This window comes from Coffea arabica, chromosome 5e, assembly GCF_036785885.1.
Source record: "Coffea arabica cultivar ET-39 chromosome 5e, Coffea Arabica ET-39 HiFi, whole genome shotgun sequence".
NCBI lineage: Eukaryota > Viridiplantae > Streptophyta > Magnoliopsida > Gentianales > Rubiaceae > Coffea > Coffea arabica.
The window spans coordinates 10240693-10263283 of NC_092318.1; the positions used below are offsets into that span (position 1 = coordinate 10240693).

General features: G+C 37.1%; 1 protein-coding gene and 1 pseudogene across 1 annotated transcript; one reads left to right on the top strand and one right to left on the bottom strand.

The window, feature by feature from the left end:
• The window catches only part of LOC113743924 (anthocyanidin 3-O-glucosyltransferase 2-like), a 185357-nt pseudogene that overhangs the window by 21052 nt on the left and 141714 nt on the right, over window positions 1–22591 (top strand).
• On the bottom strand, window positions 17626–19148 carry LOC140006470 (anthocyanidin 3-O-glucosyltransferase 2-like). Its single transcript, XM_072048398.1, has one exon. The coding sequence runs from the start codon at window positions 19146–19148 to the stop codon at window positions 17688–17690; it is 1461 nt and encodes a 486-aa protein (XP_071904499.1). The 3' UTR covers window positions 17626–17687.

The window sequence follows — 22591 nt, forward strand, 5'->3', positions numbered from 1 at the left end:
GAGGACATGAAGATGAGGAGGTAGATGAATTGGTGGGCGCAATAGGCGTGGATGACGTAATGAAATTAACATTTGACACGGAAGAAGAAGTTGGAGAATTCTATAATTTGTATGCGAAACTAAGCGGATTTGGGATTCGTAAAAGTAATGGCAAACGAGATGCAGATGGCATTTCAAGATTTAGAAAATGGGTATGTTGTTGTGAAGGCCATAGGGATGTAAAGTGGTTTAATTATGAAAACCGAAAAAGAGAAGCAAAACCAATCACAAGAACCGGGTGTAGGGTTTGCTTTCACGTGAAATATGACATAGAATCGGTAAAGTATGTGGTGACATGTTTCATTATGGAGTACAATCACCCGCTGGCATCAGAGGCAAGTGTGCAACACATTAGGTCGCATGGAAAAGTCAGTGATGCGGAATATGCGCAGGCCAAAAGTCTGAAGATGGTTGGGGCCAGAATATGCCAGATAATGAAACGTTTTGTTATCAAAGCCAGAGGGTACAGTAACGTGGGATTTTGCATTAAGGATCTGTATAACCGAATGGACGAGGAACGTAGAAAAGATATTTTCAATGGCGATGCAGAAGGGGCACTTGGGTTCTTGGCAGCGAAGAAGGATGCCGATGACATGTTCTTTTATAAATATCATGTAGATAACGAAGGAAGATTGGCAAGATTGTTTTGGGCAGATTCTAAATCTCTTGTGGACTTCAGTATATTTGGAGATGTGTTGGTGTTTGATACGACATACAAAACAAATAAATATCGTAAGCCACTAGTTGTACTTGCAGGAGTAAACAACTATTTGAACAGTGCTGTTTTTGGTTGTGCACTGTTGTCAGATGAGAGGATTGAGACATATGAATGGATGCTAAGTATATTTATAGAGGCTATGAAAGGTAGAAAGCCAGTAGCAGTGATGATAGATGGGGACAGTGCAATGCGAAGAGTCATAAAGAATCTTCTCCTGGATGCTTGTCACAGGCTATTTTCGTGGCACTTGCACAGAAATGCACCGAGTAATATTCGCTGCGAGGAGTTTAATAACAGGTTGTATAACCTGATGGTGAGAAAGTGCAGCACTCATGAGTTTGAGGATCGGTGGTCTAGGTTAGTTAATGAATGTGGGGTGGGAGAGAATGACTGGGTGAAAAAGTTGTACCGGAGGAGAAGGTTATGGGCAGAGGCCTATTTACGCGGTAATTTTTTCGCAGGTATGAGAAGTATTCAAATGTGTGAGAAAATGAATGCTTTTTTGAACGAGTACCTGAATGAAAAAATGTGACTATATGAATTCGTTAGAAGTTTTGACTTGGCAATAGCATGGCTTCGACATACTGAGAGCAAAGCAGTTCACACAAGCGAAAACACAAAACCAGTATTAACCACAATTCTGCCCGAATTAGAGAGAAGCACAGCAAAGGTGTTTACAAGAAATGTGTTCTTCATGGTGAGGAAGCATTTGAACAGGCAAGAACTTTTAATTTCTGAGGGCTGGAGTGAGGAGGGAGAGAGTCGTACATATTATTACTCGAAGTATGGTGGACATGAAACAACTTGGAGGGTGGATTATGATAGGTCGATGGAGAAGCTAACCTGCTCTTGCATAAAATTCGAGTCAAAGGGAATTCCGTGTGCTCATATGTTTCGCGTGATGGTGGTAGAAGAAATGAATAGAATCCTAGAATCATGCATTTCAGAGCGGTGGACAAAGGGAGTTTACTGTAATAATAATAGAATGACAACATTTGTTGCAAACAAACAGATGACACAAATGGCCAGATATGGCACTTTAAAGTCCAGCTGTAATAGTATGTGTTACTATGCCTCGTACATGGATGATGAGTTTAATGACCTGCAGCAGATGTTCGACAAGCATTTTGTGGACCTAAAGGAGAAGTGGATTGATAGAGGATATGGGGGAGACGGATTTGCAATGGATTCAAGAGTGAGGATCGATAGAAGTAGAAGAACATTTGGATTGTTAGACCCCAGGGTGTCTCGAGCTAAAGGTGATCACAAGCAAGCGGAAGCAAAGAAGAAAAGAAAGTGCGGACATTGCAGGTACTATCGGAATTCCGTACGTAGTTATACAGTAGTTATTCGATGTAATACATGAACCGGACACTGAAGGTAATAGTGAAAAAGTTGGTATTTTTCGTTGGTATTATCAACACCAAAACCTTAAAAAATAATTAAAAGTGCCTACAAAGTATATATCTGTTAATGGAAATGCAAGAAAGTTGAAGTGGTGTAATATTAGCATTCCGACAGCTTAGTTGACGTGATTACTTGTAGTCAGAAATGATTTGACATGTAATATATGGGTTGAAAATTGCAGGCAGGCCACAACCAACGAACATGTCCATACAAAAAGAATTCCCACAACACAGCAGTTTATGCTGAATGGATGGAAAATTCTTTGGATGAGTTGCTGGAAAAATCATTTGAAACTGGTATAGGCTGGAGCCACTCTGGCGAATGGATAGGACAAGAATTTGTAGCACAAACATGCGGTAGCGGTGGAAGGGACACAGGTGGCCAACAAAGAAGTGAAGGACAAAGATGAGTCATTGTTGTTGTGATGCTGCGGTGTACAGTTAGGCAATAAATCAGACAGGTGTACTTTGGTGAGTACAGGTCGAAGAGTAATCTTTCCATCAAATACGTAGGAAATTGTAGAAGTGGAACGGTTTATATGTTTCCTTCGCATTAATTTGTTTTGAGCATGAGTAGGCGACATGGTATTCGTGAATGTGGAGAATTCTGGCAACAGCTTGCGATGGAGCAAAATAAAATTTGATTCTGTTACCATCAAAGTGGAAATAATGTAAGGTTGAATGTCTGATGGGCCATTGTAAGCTGTTATGTGAACAGTAAGGCCCAACGCCTTTTCACCTTTTTGCCATCGTTCCATTCATTTGTGAGAACAGTAACTAGCATTTCTCCCCGCCTCTTTTCATTGCTCATAATACTTATGCGTCTCTTCATCGCACTAGTTTTTGGTCTGTTAAGGTTTACAACTAAGAAGATGTTCGGCTTTGAAGCAACGTATGGTCATTATTTAATATCTGAATTAATGCAGCGCTTAGTTCTAAATATTAAGTTATTTAATTATGTAATGTATTTTGATTTTAGATTTTGTAATGTGTAGACGGTTTAGGGGACTTGTAGAGTTGAAGTACAGAATCCTTTTTCCGAATTTTAATAAATTGGAGTCGTTTCTATGTTGGTTTCCGACTTTTGTAACAACATTCACGGAATTGAAATTGATTTGAACTGTTATTTTACTAAAATATTATAATTTGCGGAAACTGGGTTCATGGGAAGATAGATTGTTGCCTGTTTCACATTTAATTGAATACACGTATCTGTACTTTACACGAAGCATCCAAGGCTCAGGAACTGTGGATTCTAATTGTCTGTCCCGGTTCTTTTGTGATTCCAGTGTATTTGTACGTACTTTGTGCGTACATTTCCACTTAAAAGTATTATGTGTTTATTATGACTTCGTTCCATGACACAAATACATTGTCGCCGCTGTCATTAGATTTTGCTGTGCAAAATCTAATTTCCATTTGATACATAAATGTTGGTAACTAAAATCGAAAAAGTTCCACACAAATATTTTTTATGAAAAGGAAACTGCTAGATTTTGTATTTAACAAATTTTAAATGTCAAGTTGCGAATAAAAGATATTGGGCGTAACAGACCAACTCCTTACGACTTCTTATGTAATCCTCAAAAGAATACCAGCTATTTTTGCCAATTCTACGCTGAATCATAACATTTAGGTAAAATACATAAATGGTTGTAAAATATTAGGATTGAGAACGTGTACCCAAACTGAAAATTTTTGGGATGCTCGCCTAGTGGTAGATGTATTTAACACATGTTAAACATAAAATGTGGAAAAAATATATTGGGCAAAACGTACCAGCTCTTTATGGCCTTTTTGCATTACACCAACAAAATAGTAGCTATGTTTAGGCATTTCACTCTGATGTATGACATTTCATTTAAATACGTGTTTAAATACGTGAATGTTTGTAACTGAAATTGGAAAACTGTGAAAGTAATATCTTTCGCAACCGGAAACCGGTAGATTTCGTATTAAACAAATTTTAAATATGGGGTAGTATGAATACAAGATGTTGGCCATAACAAAGCAGCTCTTTATGGGTTTTCTACATTACATCAACGAAATACTAGCCTAACATGTAATGTTTCACTCTAAAACATTACATGTTAGTAAAAAACGTAAAAATTTGTAACTGAAAATGAACAAGTGTTAGACTCTTATTTGTACGAAAGCGAAACTGGTAGATATTGATATATCACAAATTGTGAAGATACATTGTATTTGTAGTTATTTATTACGCATAACATACTAGCTCTTTACGGGTTTTGTTTGCATCACATGAACAAAACTCTAGCTTTGTATAGCCAGTTTACCATGAAACATTACATTAAGTGGATTGCTAAAATGTTTGTTGAATGAAACTGGAAAAAGTGTTCCACAACTATTGTTATGAAGTGGAAACTGGTACATGCTGCTTTTAAACAAATTTTAAATATCGGATAGTACCTAAAAATGATATTGGCCGTAACACAGCAGCTCTTTATGGCTTTTTTTGCATTACATCAGCGAAATACTAGCTAATGAAGGCCATTTCACTCTGAAACATTACATTTAAGTTAAATACGTAAATGTTTGTATGTCGAATTGGAACATTGTTACACTCGTATTTGCACGAAAGCGGAACAAGCACATTGTGATATATATTACAATTATTAAATATCAAATATTCAATTAAACTAAAAAAGTACGTGTATACAAATAAATTTGCCGCATTATCATAAACTAAATGCGGACAACAAATGAATGAAGATAAATTGTTGCATAACATGACAATCTATCCAAATAACCTTTCCATTAAATGTCTATTAACATCACAAACTATTCAACCCACGTACGTGCCTAAGTGATATTTATCGAATTAACATTAGAGGTAGACCTATATATAGTAGTATATTTATCGTTTTTGTAATGGACTTACACAGAGTCGTTTTGTGTGTGCCGTTCGTTGCGAAACATTAGGCTTATCCCCGCCATTATTTGATTGTTCATTACTGTTGGGGAAAACCTATTCGCCCAAACCCCAAATTCTTGTTAAAGGCGTTGTCCCTCGACACCGTGGGAGTGCCGTGTTCTTCTGTTTGACAGAGATAAAGTTAGGCGGTGTAGCGGGGGAGATTAACCTTTGTGAATGGCTTTATCCTCTTCTGTTGGGTCGGTCAATAGCACGATATGGCCGACATTATATTGCAATTGTGGTCGTAGCTGTGCAGTTCGGGTTGTCTGGAAGTCTGAAGCAAACAGGGGCCGCCACGCTAACGCCCAGGTAAGTTCTTTGGTAGTACTGTTCCGGTCGCAATTTTTCAATTGCTAAGGTACTTGTATTGTAGAGGCTATGTCGAACATTCATTGCCTGGTGTGATGAGTTTGCTCGAGCAACAGGGTTTCAAGTTCCCGATCCCGCCCCCTCAAGTGCCGACCCTGTCAGCAATAGACCCGCGGCAGAGTTATCCGGTATCATAGCTGAATTGAGAAGCATGCAAAGGAACGTGACGATCCTTAACATTGTTGTGATTGTTGTCGTGGCGGTACTCGTTGTTGTGGTTCTAAAATCGTGAAGTGCTCTGATCGTTTTGATTCCATTCCCTCCCACCCCCTGTACAGTACTCAACTGTGGTGTCCAATAGCATAGAATGGGCATTTAGCGTTATTTACAGCCTGTTGGCCTTTGTTTGCTAGTACCGTGGCCTTGCCTTTTGTCCATCCTTCGTCAGGCGGACGGTGGCGTATGTGCGTCTGCCCACCGAAACTGGCAGAGTGTGTCTGTGTAAATGGCGATTTTGCGTTATATATTACACGAGGGAATGCGCTTTTGGCGCCAGTTTACATTGTGCATTATATTTGTTTTGCTAAAACGCCTATTGCTTTTTCCCTCGAAATGTGTGTGAGGATGAGGTAGTAGGGAACGTTGATTCAGCGATGAACTTCATCACTCACTATACGGGCAATCGCAGTGTTGTTACTTTCATACTTCTGCTTAGCCATACAGGTGAACAATCGGAAGCTTATGTAGAACCATTTATGATCCCCTTACAATATTAGGCTTACAACGGCATTATTAGGCTCACAACAGCGAATTTTGTCGAGTAGAATGACGAAAGAAGTTCAAACATTTAAATTTGGAATTCAAGTTGCTCCCCTTAGGACGACGAAACGGTGCACTCCTAATTATCAAGCATTACATATTAGCAGCCCCGGATCCCCACTCTTGTAACGCTAACAAGCAAAACCAAGCATGCTACGACCAAAAAGACAAAGTCGCTTGAACCAAAAACAACCCATTCGCTCTAACTGCGAACCAAAAAGACAAAATATGATGTTACACAACCAGAATTAAAAGCACACCGCTCTAGCTGTGAACCTTCACTCAAACCTCTCCACAATAAGCCCAAACATAGGGTTAATGGAGGCAACCGTGGTAGCTACCCTCAGAAAGCTACGGTATTTCTTGCGGCGCACAGTGAGGAGAAGACTGTCAGTAGCATCTCTGTCTTCAAACGTGATCTCGAAAGCGGATGGGTTCCAGCAAATGGTTGCAGTGTGAAGGTTGTCTCCGACGGCTACGTTACGAGTCATACTCGCGTGGAGTCCCTGTTCAGCTATAAACCGTGCTACCGACCAGTTTTCAAAGTGGGCGCCGAAGAGAATCCAGACGCCCGTGTGAAGCAGTGTCTTCAAACTGAGGAAGTGTGCAACAAATGTGTCCTTGCCCACAAACCATGCATTATAGGTCATGATGTAAAAAACCTTCAGGTTGTGCATAAGGGAGAGAGGACGACGTCGGCACTTGGCCAGCGACCGGAACACTTCCCGTTCGCAACGGGATTGCGCACGGGTATGCAAGAAACGAGCAGCGACTGCGGATACTCAGCTCCAGGGAACCTATCCAAACGCACCAGCGCTTCCTCAAGAATCCACTTCACTCCAATGTGGTGAAGTGGATTGTGCTCATCTTGGAAGTAGCCGACCATTGCCCCGTTGTCGATCACATGCATTTGAGGAAATCGTCCAAGCGCCATGCGTAGAGCCTGCTGGGCAGAATAATAGTGGAAGACGATGGTTCGGTGTAGCGTTTACAAGATACCAAAGGAAGCGAGTGTCTGGCGGAGCGAGAGACTACAGCAAATACAAAAACATGTGAAGGTTAGAGAAGGTTGTGGTATGAAGTAGAATGGGCATGCCGCATGCAAGAGCAAAAGCTATTGTGTGAAGTGAACGTGGCGTAGAATGGGCATGCAAGGAACAAGTTTTGGTTGTGTGAGGGTCTTATATAGGAGAGGTTAGGGTTCATGGACCTCAGTTTAAATGGAGTGCATCGATTGAGTGGTTAGACTACGCTGCCGCTCTTGGAGGCATCCTTTTGTTGACTACGGTTAACAAACTGTATGATTAGTGAGTGTAACTTAGGTTAGGGGGAAAATGGGTCACAGTTGGCACTGCATGTTGTAAGATTGAAAATGCTTTCGAATACTCCAGAGCCCTTTCAGGCTTTTCCTCCTCCGTTGGAAAAAGAATTGATATTTGCCCCGTTATAAAATAAAGCACCAGCTCCTTATGGCTATTGGGTGGGATAAGTATTGGAATCTGATATTGGGTTTAAAATGGGTCAAATCCCAATTGTAGACATTAATTGATGGAAAATCTTGAGAAATACTTGGGTACCCATTGGACTCAAATAGCAAGGGCTCCGTTTGGAATAGCTGTTTTTTGAGTATTTTTGAATTATTTTATTATAGTAGTGTATATGAAAAATTTTTACTATAAAATATGTTTGAAATATTTGATATACTAATATGGATGGGATGTTTTTTGAGTTATTGTATGTTACCATAACATTGTATTTGAAAAACTTATTTTTTGAAAAAATAGTCAATCCAAGCGAAGTCTTAGATTGAAGAATTATCTTTAATACTTTTCATAATCATACCAGCGCATATAATCTAGCAGTCTTCTAGTCATTAAATACTAGAATTTCCAGTACTTCAGTCAGTTTAGATCTGTCATCCTTGAATAATGACGAGGATAAATATTGAACACCCTAGGTGTCTTGGCCATCTTGATATATGTTGGAATATGGCTGTACATCTTTTCCTTTATTTGTTAATCCAATTTTGAAATGGGAATCTTGAGTATAAAACACTTGCATGTTTATTTAATAAAACTAAAAGAAATTTAAAAGATGAAAAATATTAAAGTTATATAAAAAATAAAAAGTGAATTAAAGGAAAAAAATATGTAGAGAATAGATTTAGGTATTGGACGGGATCAATCTAAATCCATCCCAAAGCGATCCCGCCCATGTTAGTCCCAAAACACATATGGGTAAGGTTCAACCCAAACCCATATGCCTTCATTCTATCTCAAACCCAAACAAATCCCGCCCTTTCCGCTCATTTTGCCACCTCTAGTTTTCCGTTACAGATCAATCTGTTATTTGCTTTGCACGGGAACAAGCACAGAGCAGTTGTTTTTGTTAAATTAATTTTTTTATCGGCAACAATGTCAGACTGTGGTTCTCTAATATAACACCGCATCTTTGTGGCTTGTGGCTTTGCTCCATTACAAGAAGAGAGTACCCGTTTTGAGCATCAACAAATTTGTGGATTTTACAAAAAGCCATTATAAGACGGTTAAACACCAGCTCTTTATGGCTTTCCTCCAGTATAAGTAAGCATATAGTACACATTTAACCCGAATACAATTAACGATAGTATTTACTTGACTTAAAAATTAACCGTTGTCCAATACAACATGTGCTGTTTATGGCTTTGGTCCATTACAGTCACACAGTACCCATTTGGAGGTAACCAAGCAATTTTTGCTTGAATTCAGACTACGTACCGGCAACATAATCTGAAAAAGGTTAAACACCAGCTCTTTAAGTGTTTCCTCCATTGAAAGAAACAAATACGGTTCAATGGGGCATGCAAGACAGGAGTTATTCGTGCCCAAGGTTGTGTTTGGCCTCAACTGCATTTGGCCAATTCTGTCTCCTACAAGATTAATCAAACTTGAGCTACAGTACCTTCACAGAACTTTTTTTTTTGCATTTCCATGACCATCCCTCGAATAGCTTCAGATATTGTTTACCAAAAAAAAAATGACTGGCTACAAATTCTTTGCTCAAATCTATAGGAAAATTTGTTGACAAACACCCAGATTACAAACTTAAAAATTGGGGCCAAAATTGTGCTGCCGAATGATTAAAGTCTGCGCACGGTCATCAAACCGAGTCGCATGGTCCATTTAGCTTAGGTTAGACAGAAGATTTAGCTTCTTGGGGTTGGTCTGATAAGACTGGCGCCAGTGATGCTTGTTGGATAAGCTGCTTTGACTTGTACGGTTACATCACTACGTTCAGTCGGATAACATGCATCGACAGGGCATGAACGGTGAATATTTCGATGGTGGCCCACCTATCGACGTGATTACCAATAGTGTAGCTTTTGGCTACGATGTCATGGATTGCGTGTTTGCCGGCCACTTGCCCCTTCACATTTGCGTAGGGCGGCAATTGTGAAGGGGTTAACATCGATCAATGCCCCTCTATAATATCCAAACTCCAGTTCATTTGTCCAGTGACTTCAAGGATGCAAGTGTAATGTGATTAAACTTCTGCAGCTAATGTGTTCAAACCGAATGTATATGATGGTATTATCCAAAATTTAAAAAATGGTTCAAATATATTACAACATCTACATAATTTTGCGACCAATTGATCTGATTAACAGGAGCTTGAAATTATGTTATATAACATTTTTGATGAAGCACCCAATCTGTATGTGGGCACTAAAATTCTGTACAGTTTTAAGCTGCGGTTACGTAACATTAAATTGAGTAGCATTAATTAATGAATAATGTGACCAATTACGTAATTCATTACACGGCATGTGTAATGTGCAGCCTTGGACATTAGTCTTGTTACTAGTACTTCACAATTGGCGGATAATGTGAGAACCCTGAAAATAGACCTATAAATATCAGTGCATATTTTATTTACATTTTAATTCTTTAATAAATTTTAGCACTAAGTCCAATTGTTTTTAAATGAGTACGTAGAAATAAACGTTAGGTGCAAAATAAAAGAATTGTGCTAAACTACTAAACTTCTTAGTTTTGTTACATTAACTTCATGTTTCTATGGTAAACTATTTCATTGATCTAATAATTAATTTCTTTGAATTCTAGTATTGTAATTAATTGTTTTGCAATAAAAGTATAAAGATAATTTCTATGTAATAAATAATATAATTGTGCCAATATTGAATTATTCGGTTTGCTATACTAAATTAATATTTCTTGAGTTGGATTAATTCTATTACTTTAAAATAAATTCTTTGATTTCCGATAACTAGTTTTAATCGTTAATAATGTTAAATGTTAATAGGAATTTCCGCGTTAGGATGAAAACCAATGAATTTTAGATAAATATGATTCTAATATATTAAACATGCTTACGGCGTGAAAATTCGATAAATATATCCTTATCTTTCTTTGTTTTCAAATAAGTGCGTAAAAATAATTTTTATGTGCAAACTGGCACACTTGCATTAAAGTATTATTTCACTTGACTTCATTATACTAAATCGATAAATTTCGAGTTAGACTAACTCTATTTCTTGGGATTAAATAATTGGAAATTCTGATAACTAATTTAATCGCTAAATAATGTTAGGAATTAATAGGAACCTTAATATTCAAGTTTAATTGATTATTATTCGATAAAAATGGTTTAGGTATATTAGCGTATAATTAGGCGATCAAATCATACTTGGGATTAATTTTTGGGATTAAGTTTAAACCAAGGACTTAAGTGTTCGTTAGAAGTAATGTGAAAAGACTATACTACCCTCCCAAGCTCACCAAAACCACAATGCAAATCCAGCAGATTTCGGACAACATAATTACCTCACCTCTCATTCGGCCAATACATTTCCTTCACCACCTTCACACTCCACTTTCCTGCACACTCAACCTCTTCTCCTAAATACCGCAACACTACCATCCTTCACAACCTCATTCTGCTTTGGACCAACAACAAAAGAGTGAGGGAGAGACTTACCTCGTGAGTATCGACCGAGAGGGAGCGAGAGGCCGAGCTACACATCTTCCATTTCTGTTCGTGAGTGAGAGTGAGGGAGAGCCGAGCTTCTTGTTTCTTTTCTTTCTGTCCGTAAGCTAGAGAGGGAAGAGAGGGACTTGCGATCCATTCTGCCTTCTAACCGTGAGCTGGTGAAGGGTCTGAGGGCTGAACCTTCTCCATTCCAGCCGCCACCAGAGCAAGGGAGAGGGAGAGCTAGTGGTCTGCATTTTCTGGGCTGCCGAAGGGAGGAGGATTATTTCTGCTGCAAACCGTGTGTGTGAGCTCCATTTGAGGTAACTTCTGAGCTGAAATTAGTTGGTTATAGGCAAGTGAGGTCAGCTACGGACTTGCATGTGGTGCTTGTGAGGTTAGATGAGGATTTGTGACTTAAGAAATCTGATTTGGAAAAGAATTAAAGCTGTCGAAAGTTTGAAGCTAGAATTGCAGCTTGTTTCTGGAAATTTGTTGGGAACGGTTGACTTTCACTTGGGTAGGTGCTTGACTAATTAAAATCAGAAGGTTAAGCTTCGCATGAAATTATCAGACCGGCTAAGCAAGAGAAATAAAATAAAAAGAAAACCGAATCTGCTACATGCATGTTTCTGCCGAGAGTTGAGGGGGAAATTTTTGGTCAATTGATGACCTGTTTTTCTTTCTCTTGAATCTGTCCGAACTTGATGCTGAGTTAGAATCTGATCTTGGAATTAAATTGATAGCTAATCAGTTAATCTAACCATGCATGCTGCTGTAATGTGCCGTGGATAGAAAAGAAAAAAAAAAAAATCTGATGTGAGCTGAATTTGGACTGCCGAGACTGATTAAGAAATCCTGTGCTTAATTTGTTTAACTTCGACAATCTGAGGTTATAATCTTGATCATCCAAGTGAAGGTAAAATGTTTACTCTAAGTATTATGAGAACATTAGCTGAACAGGTTTGTAAAAAAGCTGGAATTTTAGATGCGTAAAGGTTGATTAGAACCTGCTGGAATTTTTCAGTCTTATCCGAGAGGGGAAAATGCAGAGGTTTCTAGCTGTCTCCTTGAATTTTGGCCTTGAGTTTTCATGCTAAGCTGTATTATATATTGCATTAAAGATTGGTCTGAACATGCATGAAAGATTTGAGCAAAAACTGAAGAGTTTATTAGAGAAGAGTTGCGTCAAACTGATTGCTAAATCACAGCTTGACCGAGAGAAAGAAACAGAGTTTTATCCAACCTTTTCTTTTGAATCTTTGGTTATAAATTTCATTTTATTGCACAAGATACACCTTAGCATGATAATTGCACTCTGCATGTTGAGCTGGAATGGAAAGAAAATGAGGAGTTATGGAGAAAGTTTCAAAATTTAATCTACCAATTGCTGGAAAATGATATCCTATCTAATGACAGATTTATGAGGACTTTTTGGTGAAATAACTTGCTGGAATTATTTACCATTTGACTCATTCCATGTTGGATAAAATGCATGTTAAGTGTCTAGTGTTTAAAGCAAGCTAAGGATGGAAACCTTGTTGAAAATTTTGAAGTATCTTTGCTGGAAATTTGTACATGGTTGCTAGCCGTACTAGTTCAAGCTTTTAGTGAGTTTATTTTTCTGGGTTCGTGTATTATTTGCTTTAGCTTAAGTTGAGCAGGGTATAAGCTATATGTTTAGTGCATCTAACAAATAAAAGATGGAGATTTAATAGATACCTTGAATTGACATTTGCTAGAATTTTTCTCGACTATCAAAGCAAGAAAGGAAAATATGAACTTCTAGAGTTATTTGAATGCAAGCTAACCAAGTGGGATTGAATAAAATTCTGGTTGATGTCAAGTGGTTGATGTTGTCCGCACTTGGTTTGGATCAAAAATGCTAGATAACTAATTATTTTAATCATGCATGAAAGACTTGTATTTAAACTGAAGGAATTATTGGAGAAAAGTTGTGTTTTAAAACTGGTTGTTGTTAGAGTTGAAAACATGACCGAGGGAGAGGATAAGAACCTGGACCAGCTTTGCCTTTCGACAGAAAGTAAATAATGGATTAAGAAAGAGAGACCGTCGGTAGTGGGGGGAAAATTGGGGACAGAGGAGGAAAGGAATTTTGGAGAGTGGGAACACACTCAAAATTACGTTAAAATTGTATAAATGTTATTAGAATTTAAGGGGCAGTGGGGCCCGGACCTTAAATTCGCCCGGAGGAATTAGACCCGCCTTCAAGCCTCTCAAACCCCTAGTTTTGACTTTTTAACCAGTACCTCTGTCCAAGCAAGCTTCTCATGTCTTACTCCTATTATTTGTCAAGTATATCAATTAAAAAAAGGGTGCCTAGTATTTGGCACTCGTTTCAATTAGGCGCCCTTTTCAATGATAAATTGGTTATGTTTTCACATTTCAAATTATGACTAATGCAATGAACAAATGACTTAATTTTTTTCTATGGACAAAACTATGTAAAACCAACTAAGTTGTAAAGGTAGCAGAGTCAATGATACTGGATCCCAAATAACTAACATGAAGGTAAGTAATGTTTCTACAATTTTAGAAGACAATATGAAATGGTCAAAACCTCGATGGCAGTTTCTAAAAGTATCCCAATAATATAAGGAAAAGGGAATATTGACCCAAAAAAATCCTTTCCAAGTTGTGGCTTATATCACATGAAATACTTGTGTCACGGTTGCATAACATAGTTATATCACCGTCCAATAGGCCCCGATTGTATCTCAACTTCTAGCAGAACTGGCTATGCTCTAATTTCTGCAGTTTCATGGAAAATTTGAGGTTAATTAATTACACTTTGCCCCTCTAAATTGGGTCTTAGAAACACTTTCCCCTCCCAACTACTTTAAATATGTACACTTCAGCACCTACTATGATCAATCAAAGAATAGTTTAGAAATTTCAATGATAATGACATGACATTAAAGGCCACCGACAATGGCTGTATGAACAATATGTTACCCTTTGCATGAGTACCCTTTACACCGACAATGCTGAAGTGACATGTATGCAAAGCGCCTCTCTCTCTAGGTGGATGCAGCAATATATGATCAGAAGATGCCGAGAGAAAAGTCTTGAATATTCGCATATGACCAAACCACCTTAAGCTATGCTTTCTCTTTTTTCAGATACCGTTTCAATACGCAAACCTACCTTTATAATGAGAATAAATGTCAATGCATGCGACAGATTGATGCATAGATTTTAGAGTTTCATGCAGTGGTGGAGCTAGGATAACCTTCCAGTGAGGGCACAAATGATAGAAAAATATTTTAATTTTGCCCTTCTATGAATTGGAATATGATTTTCTATCCATAATCTGATCATTGGCAAAAGAGTTGAGCAACAGTTGGATAATTTACCCAAACAAGTTACAATTGTGTGAAATATAAGCAATATCAAATAAGTTCATTGTTACTTCTCTAATGCAAGCCACTTCATTTTAAACTTTTTGTATCTTCTTTATCTATATTTTCCTAATTTGGATCATGCTTCTTGGCTATTGTATGGTTGTAAATCAATTTCATTCCAATGATGTTTTGAACATGATGCCTACAAAGTTTAAAGCCGCATATCAGAATTTGCCTTATTTTAGTCAATTTTGAGGACTTTTTAATGTTCATTGAGAAAAGTATTGGGTTAATTAGGTGTACCTCCCATGAGATTTGTTCATATTATGAAACAAACCTTGTAATTTGACGAAATAATGATTATCCCCCATTAGTAACAGTTCCTTAACTCCGTTAATGGATGTCATGAAATAAAGAATAGTCTTTGTTCAAAAGATTTCAAAAATAAAATTCTAAATCCATAAAAAATATTTATTTTACCAAAAATAGAAAAAGCAAGTGAAGGTGTGACAATAGTACAAGATAAAACAAAGATTAAAAAAATTAGAGAAGGAAAGATTGAGAAAAAAAAAAAGAAAAATAAGAATAAAGAAACTAAGTACTAGTGGTCAAACAACTACTCTTAGAGTAGTTGGTCACCAGGAGAGTTTTAAAACTCATCTTGGGTGTAGGATAAAATTCCCCCTTTGGGTCCCCACTTCCCCCTCCCCCTTCTTTTGACCCCTTTGGATCCCCCACTTCCCCACTCCCCCTCTCCAAAAAATTTCACCAGTTAGATAGTGGTTCAGTCTCCCCCGAATTCTCCCTATAACTTCTTTGGATCCCCCTTTCCCCTCTCCCTAGCAGTCTCCTCCCCTCTTCCACCTCCCCCTCCCTTTGATTTCTTTGGATTCCCTTCCCCTAACATAGAGTAAAAGCAAATATAGAATAAAATCTATCATGTGCCAAAAAAAAAAAAAAGAATTCTAGTGATCAAAACCATAGATCGGGTCTCTCCTTATTTCCCTCCCCCTCCCCCCCCCCCAACAAGTCAAAACCAAACATTCAACAAAAATTTATTTAAACAACCACACAAATTTGGAGAACAAGCTCATATATGAATCAATCTAGTAATTATCCAAGAACAAGTTATGTCTCCATACTAGAGGTGTCAAAATGGGTAACTTGGGCGGGTTTGGGTTGGATAAAATGGGTAATGGGTATAAGTGAATCAACCCATTTATACCCATTTAATTAGATAGGTATAAATGGGTAAATCAAAAAATGAATTGGGTAACCCGATTACCCATTTATAACCCATTTATTTTAATTTTTTGTATACTCATTTAAATTTATTTTTTCAAACTAAATTATCAATTTATACCACTCTTTGTACCCACCATTAATTTTAAATATTTGTTTATAATGTTCAATAAGCCTAATTACCAATTTTTTTCCATTTATACTCTATGTCGCAAAATTACATATTATTTAATAATTGAATAATAAGAATAAAAAAAATTTGAACTAAGTACTATAAAAGTTAATATAAAAACTTAATCCAAAAATTTTGAACCCCTAAAATTTTTTTCATATATAAATTTAAAATTTCATTTTAGAAAGATAAGAAAAGAGGCTAAAACTTATCATAAATTGGTAATGCTAAAAAGTGAGCAAGTTAACAAATTAAGAGAAAATAAAATAATAAGATAAAACCAACAAATAATAATAATAGTGAAACAAAAGTAGTTAACATCATGACAAAATGAAATATTTGAAAAAAAAAAGGGTGGGGGAAGAGAAGAGACTTGGGGGAAGAGAATTCTAAATGGATTAATTGGCTTTGATGGATTACCCAATAATACCCATTTAATAAATGGGTATTATTGGATAACCCGTTTATATCCATATACAAAAATTTAAGATACCCATACCCACCTATTCATGGACGGGTATGGGTAAATTTAGTTAAATGGGTTGGTTTGCCACCTATACTCCATACCATTGCCGCCGTCAACTCTGTTGTCAATCGCCACTGCCTCCATTGCTTTTTTCATATTTCCTCGCTATCCCTTTCTCTCTGTTTCAAACACACACCGACAATGATGAACAGGCCTTGTAACAATTTGTTTTTGGGATTTAATAGCCCATGAAATTGGGTAATTACCCTTCTATGAATTGGAATATGATTTTCTATCCATAATCTGATCTACCCATATTTGTTAATGGGTGATTTTCGTTGAGTCCATTTATGATTGAATATGAGCTATTGCATCAGTGTGTGTTTCTAATATTTCTAGGAGTTGCCGAAGACTTTGGAAGAATTCAGTTTCGATTTAAGCACGTTTTTACCCACATTTTGTGTTTTTTTTTTTAAGGCTCAAACCTTGAAAAAAAAAAAAAAACTTTAAAACTGACATTGGCAATTGGAGCGGGATGCTTCAACTCTGGCGTCTTGTTGGGACAAGTCACGGTTTTAGTATCTTACTGTATACTGCATACGGGGAAGGATGAAGAAAGATAAGTAGTAACGTACAAATTATGGTTTTAGTACTATTTGATTGCATAAGGGGAAGGAAGAAGAAAGATAACTGGTAACAGATTTTTGATGGGCATTCTCGGAGTTTTGTCATATATTTGCCGTGACATTACAGCCAGTTTGTAAATCAACGTTAGTTGACTGACACAGCCACACAGGGATGTTTTTGTTATGGAGCTTTGAGTTTGAGGGACCTTTTCATAGTTTTGTTAAAAATGAGGGGCTGGTTTGTTATTTGATCAAACCATAGGGGAAGTAAATGTAATTAACCCTAAAATTTTAGGAAAAGGGGGAATAAAAGGATACAAGGAAAAGGAAAATCGTATCAGGTAAGAGCCAGCAAGGAATACAGAGCACATTACAAGAAACAAAGAACCATATGCAATTATAGATGATCAGAATAGCCAAAAAGCAAGTACAAAAGGAAAAACAGATGGATAAAGGAACGAGACTCCATTAATTGATTAATTCTCACTGACTCTCAAAACAGAATTGATAATAGCAGATTTCATGATTGTAGTAGTAGTTGATATCCAGCTATTGAATTTATGAAAAACAAGGGATCATGTAATTCATTATCACTATTCAATTCTGACACACTATTCAATCATGGAATGTTATCTAACACATCTTCAAGAAAACGCCTCAAGGAAGAAAAGGATGATCCTCCTTCATTAGGAGCCAACCTGCTCTTCTCTTTCATTTCCTTCACCTTCTCTCTGATTTCATTCTCAGGATCCATCAGATGTTTAATCCCTCTTTCAATCACATCTGCACTCAAAATCTCACTACTCACACCCAGTACGAAATCCCTTTTGAAATCTATTTTGATCTCCACTGCCATTGCCAAGTCTTTCACCATTAGGAATGCATTCTGCTGCTGCTCTGCATAAAGCGGCCAAGTTGCCACTGGCACACCGCACCAAACGCTTTCCAATATTGAGTTCCAACCACAGTGAGAAACAAAGCCCCCCACAGCAGGATGGGATAGAGCTGCCGCCTGTGGTGCCCATCCAATAACTTTTCCAACAGCTGCAGTTCGCTGCAAGAACCCTTCTGGCATGACTTCATCCAGGTTCTCATACTCACTTGGAAACTCAAAATTTTCTTTGGGTGAAGGCCTTCTCAATGACCAGAGGAATCGATATCCACTGCGCTCGAGTGCATAGGCAATTTCCTTCACTTGGTCACCATCAAAACTACCTGCACTACCAAAGCAAAGGAACACAACAGAACATTCTGGCTGAAGATCTAGCCATTTCATAATCATCTCAGTTTCTTGATTTTGACTATTGCTTCCCTTCAGATTCAATACAGGCCCTACTGCATATACTGGTGGGATGGTTTTATCATTGCTCAAGGCGTGAATCGCATGGGATTCTAACTCAAGGAAAGTGTTAATTATGATTCCCTTGGTCTTCCTGTATCTTTGTGCCTGATCGAGGACCATGTCGACACCTCCATCCTTCTCAAACAATGCAGATGACAAAAGTTTAGCTGGAACAGGATTGATGTAAGTAGGCAAAGCTAATTCAACGTCTGAATTCTCGTAATGGCTCACATCTTCATTCTCGTAATGGCTCACATCTTCATTGAGATCATCCCTCAGACTTTGCAACTGGAATAAAACGCCAAGCGTTGCAGCACCACCTGGGTAAAATATATAGGAAGGAACCCCAAATTCATTGGCTACATCAATCAAAGAGGTGCAAAACATGTCTATGACGATCCCACCAAGGTGCGACGAAACAGAATTGGATATTTCAGCAAGAACCTCCCTCACACAACTTTTATGGTTGTCGATAAATCGAAAGAAAATCGAAAGAAAAGACGACAATTGAGAAGAAGGCTCTTCTTTCATGAGCTCAAGGTACCTTATGTGCAAATTCGGAGTTTCTAACAACGAATTTGTGTAGCTACTGACTTTTGGATCAAAGGGCAGCTTCATAATCAGGACGGTGATCGATAATCGTTCATCACATTCAATGAGAAGCTTTGCTAGTTCAACACATGACACTAAGTGGCCAATCGCTGGCATAGTAACGAAAACCAGCTCTGCTTTTTTCATTTCTTTCGTTTTCTCTGCTAACTTTAGCCAGTTGATTGAAGATGGAAATCCAACCTTTATCTTTCTAGTTTCTACTTAGCTTGCAAACGCATGCCACATGTATCTTATCCGTTTACATGAAGAGCAGATGTGATGCCTTTCACTAGTGAATCGAGTAGAAATAAAAAACTACCATGTTTTCAGGATTTTTACTCGATAAATGTAAATGTACTATCAATAAATTGCTTTGTCATGTTGAATCGTGAAATTTTATTATCATTAATCAAGGGGTTAAAAACAAAAAAGCCCCTTATGGTTTCATATCATACGCTTCGGTATCCTGTAGTTTGAATTATTCTGAAAAGTCGACAGAAAGCATCAAATGTAAGGCTTTTGTATTAAACGCACTGAAAAGGCACATGTTTCTTGCGGAAAATAAGTTTTTATCACAAACTTTCACCAGATATACCTATTGTACCCTTCACACTTTCCTGCAATTTTGGCTGAAGACCCACAACATAGAACTTTCGAGATTGATGAGAATGGACGGACCTTATGGTTCAAATCCCACTTTGTTTTCTACGATAAAATCATGATGGTGTGAGCCATGACTTCACTTGCTTATTACCAGGTCAAAATACAGTTTTTCCTCGGACTATTGTGAACTGATGGAACTATAAAACCCAGAGCCTTGGAGTTCATCAAAATCAAGGTAGTAATTGAAAGCCTATATATAGTTTTGATCTCCATCTTTAATTAAATAATTTACTGAAGTCGGTAACAGAAAAGAGGGGAGAAATGAAGAAAACAGACCATTCCTTAAGCAGGGATGGGCCACTTAGCATCAACTATAGTGACCAAGTGAAGGAAATTGCCTATGCACTCGAGCACACAGAATACCAGTTTCTCTGGTCATTGAGAACGCCTCCACCTAAAGGAAAGTTCGAGTATCCAGGTGAGTATGAGAACCTGGAAGAAGTCTTGCCAGAAGGATTCTTGCAGCGAGCTGCAGGGGTCGGAAAAGTTATTGCACCACAGGCTGCAGTTCTATCTCATCCTGCTGTTGGAGGCTCTGTCTCTCACTGTGGCTGGAACTCAACATTGGAAAGCGTTTGGTATGGCGTTCCAATGGCAACTTGGCCACTTTATGCTGAGCAGTAGGTGAATGCCTTCCTGATGCTGAAAGAGTTAGGGATGCTAAATTACTTCGGCTATTTTCGCTTATATTATTAGGGTATTTTCGTCTTTTCACTCAGCTCCGACTATTTTAATGATTTCTGTCGACTTTTCAGAATAATTCAAACCATAGGGTACCGACGCACATGATATGAAACCACATGGGAATTTTCTGTATGATAGCTATACCACATGGAGCTTTTCTATTTTTTAACCCTTAATCAAGCTAATCATTAAACTCAATATAAAGTAGTTTCTTTGTTTTGACATTTAATTATCTTTTTATTTAGGGTGAAATGCACTTAACTCTCCTCAATTTAATCTACAGTTGCACTTTGTGCATTTATACTCATTATATAGGCATTTTGTCCCCCCTCTACTTGATGTTTTTGAACAAAACTACTCTTACTATATAATGAGTTAAGGGGATAAAGTGCGATGCGAAGTAACATTGTGAGAGTTTTATATGTGTTTATAACTTTCAAAGTTACTGTGCCCTTCATGGGGTGGATTTGGAATGGGAGAAATACCATCCACTGATCCGTTCTCCAAAAAGTCCCATCCCCTTTCCCATCTCCACTATCTCTACCCCCTGCACCTTACTACCTCTGGGGCTGCCCCCAATCTACACCTCTAGCATTTTTATTTTTTTTTGCTTGATTTTAATTTTTTATATATGTGATGCACTAACAATGAACTTGCAAATAATTGTTGTACATTTATCCAACGTGAAATAAAAGTTTAAAATTATTTTGATCTTGTGAATTTATTTTCTGTACATATGATTTTATATAAAAAAAAAAATCAATTATCGTACTTTTTTTTATGTATCTATAAACAACATCAAAATAGAAAAAATAAACTAACGTAACAAAATTATTGGTTAATCACAATAAATTAACAAGAAATATTACATTAATTTATTACAAGAAAATATCATGTTATTAATTTTAATATTACATACATATAGTTTTATTATATTGTTTATTTTTACGTTGTACATATATAAATATATAATATTAAATTATTAGCGGCAAACGGGATAGGGGTATTTTTCCCGCCCTCCCACCCCATTTAAAGTGGCAGGAAAAAGATCTCCCTCGACCCTGTTGATCATGAATATCTGCCCTGTTGTCATCGTGAATCCTATTTTTAAATTTATAAAATCACAATTAAAAATTGCTGAGAACCTCTAGTGATGCACTGCATCAGTAGTTGTTAGTGTTAATTATTGGAGACAAGTTATAGGTTAAAGAGGGATAATGTAATTATTATCTTCATTACATCTGAGGTTGAAGTAGTTAACCAGCACATGTGATAGTAGGAAACATTCGAAGATGTTCTGGTACTATAGTTTTCTCTTTGATGTTTAAATATATTTGAACTTTACATTGAAAATTTTTATTAATTTTTTAGATTTGAAGTATCTATTATTATTCATATTTGTTTTATATGCATATGTTTGTCAGATGTGATTTCTGTTATTAGTGCAGATTTTAATATTTAATGAAATTTTGAATTGTTTTATAAAAAAATTATAAATCTAATCGTTAGAACAATTTTTGCTATCCTGTTCACAAAAATGTCCTTTCTTAAAAGCATTGCAAAAATTTTATTGTGATTTTTTACTTTTAAAACAGTAAAATCACCACAATGAGTTGCTTCCACTTTCCAGCCATTGCAATTGTGGACTTCCGGAAAATTCAACCCACTCATATCCAGAGAAAACCCACTCCAAAATGCGGGGATCCAAGATTTTGGAATATTAATTTCACATTCCTCACTTGAGGTTTTTAACAATTTTTATTGTCCTCCCCTAAAGTTTTGAAAATATTATTAACCTCCCTGAAATTAATTTTCTTGTAACAATTCAGCTCAATTCAGAAAAAAGCACAATAAAAAAATTGATTCTAGCAGAGAGAAGATTTTGTACTTTCACAAGTACCCCTTAACTATTGCTCACCATCAACAAGATAAAATATGCTAAATTACATTTTTATTTTTTGATTATATGCATGATCCAACTTATTCTTTTCACTTTCTAGTCCATTATTAGATATGAGATCAACAAGAAATTTCCATCATCTGCAACTACTCCCTCCGTCCTAAAATATGTCAGGTCTCATACTTATTTTCAACAGTGCCAAGATTTCAAAAGTTTTGGTCTAATTTCCAGCAATACCTTTATTCAGTTTCTATGCTTTATAACTTGTCAAATGGCAGAAAGATAATGGAGTGGTGACAAGACGTGCGGGACCCATGCCTCAAGAATGTTTCATGCTATTTTT

Bases quoted from the DNA above. Each gene is read 5' to 3' on its own strand.
- LOC140006470 (XM_072048398.1), bottom strand. From the start codon at position 19,148: ATGAAAAAAGCAGAGCTGGTTTTCGTTACTATGCCAGCGATTGGCCAC.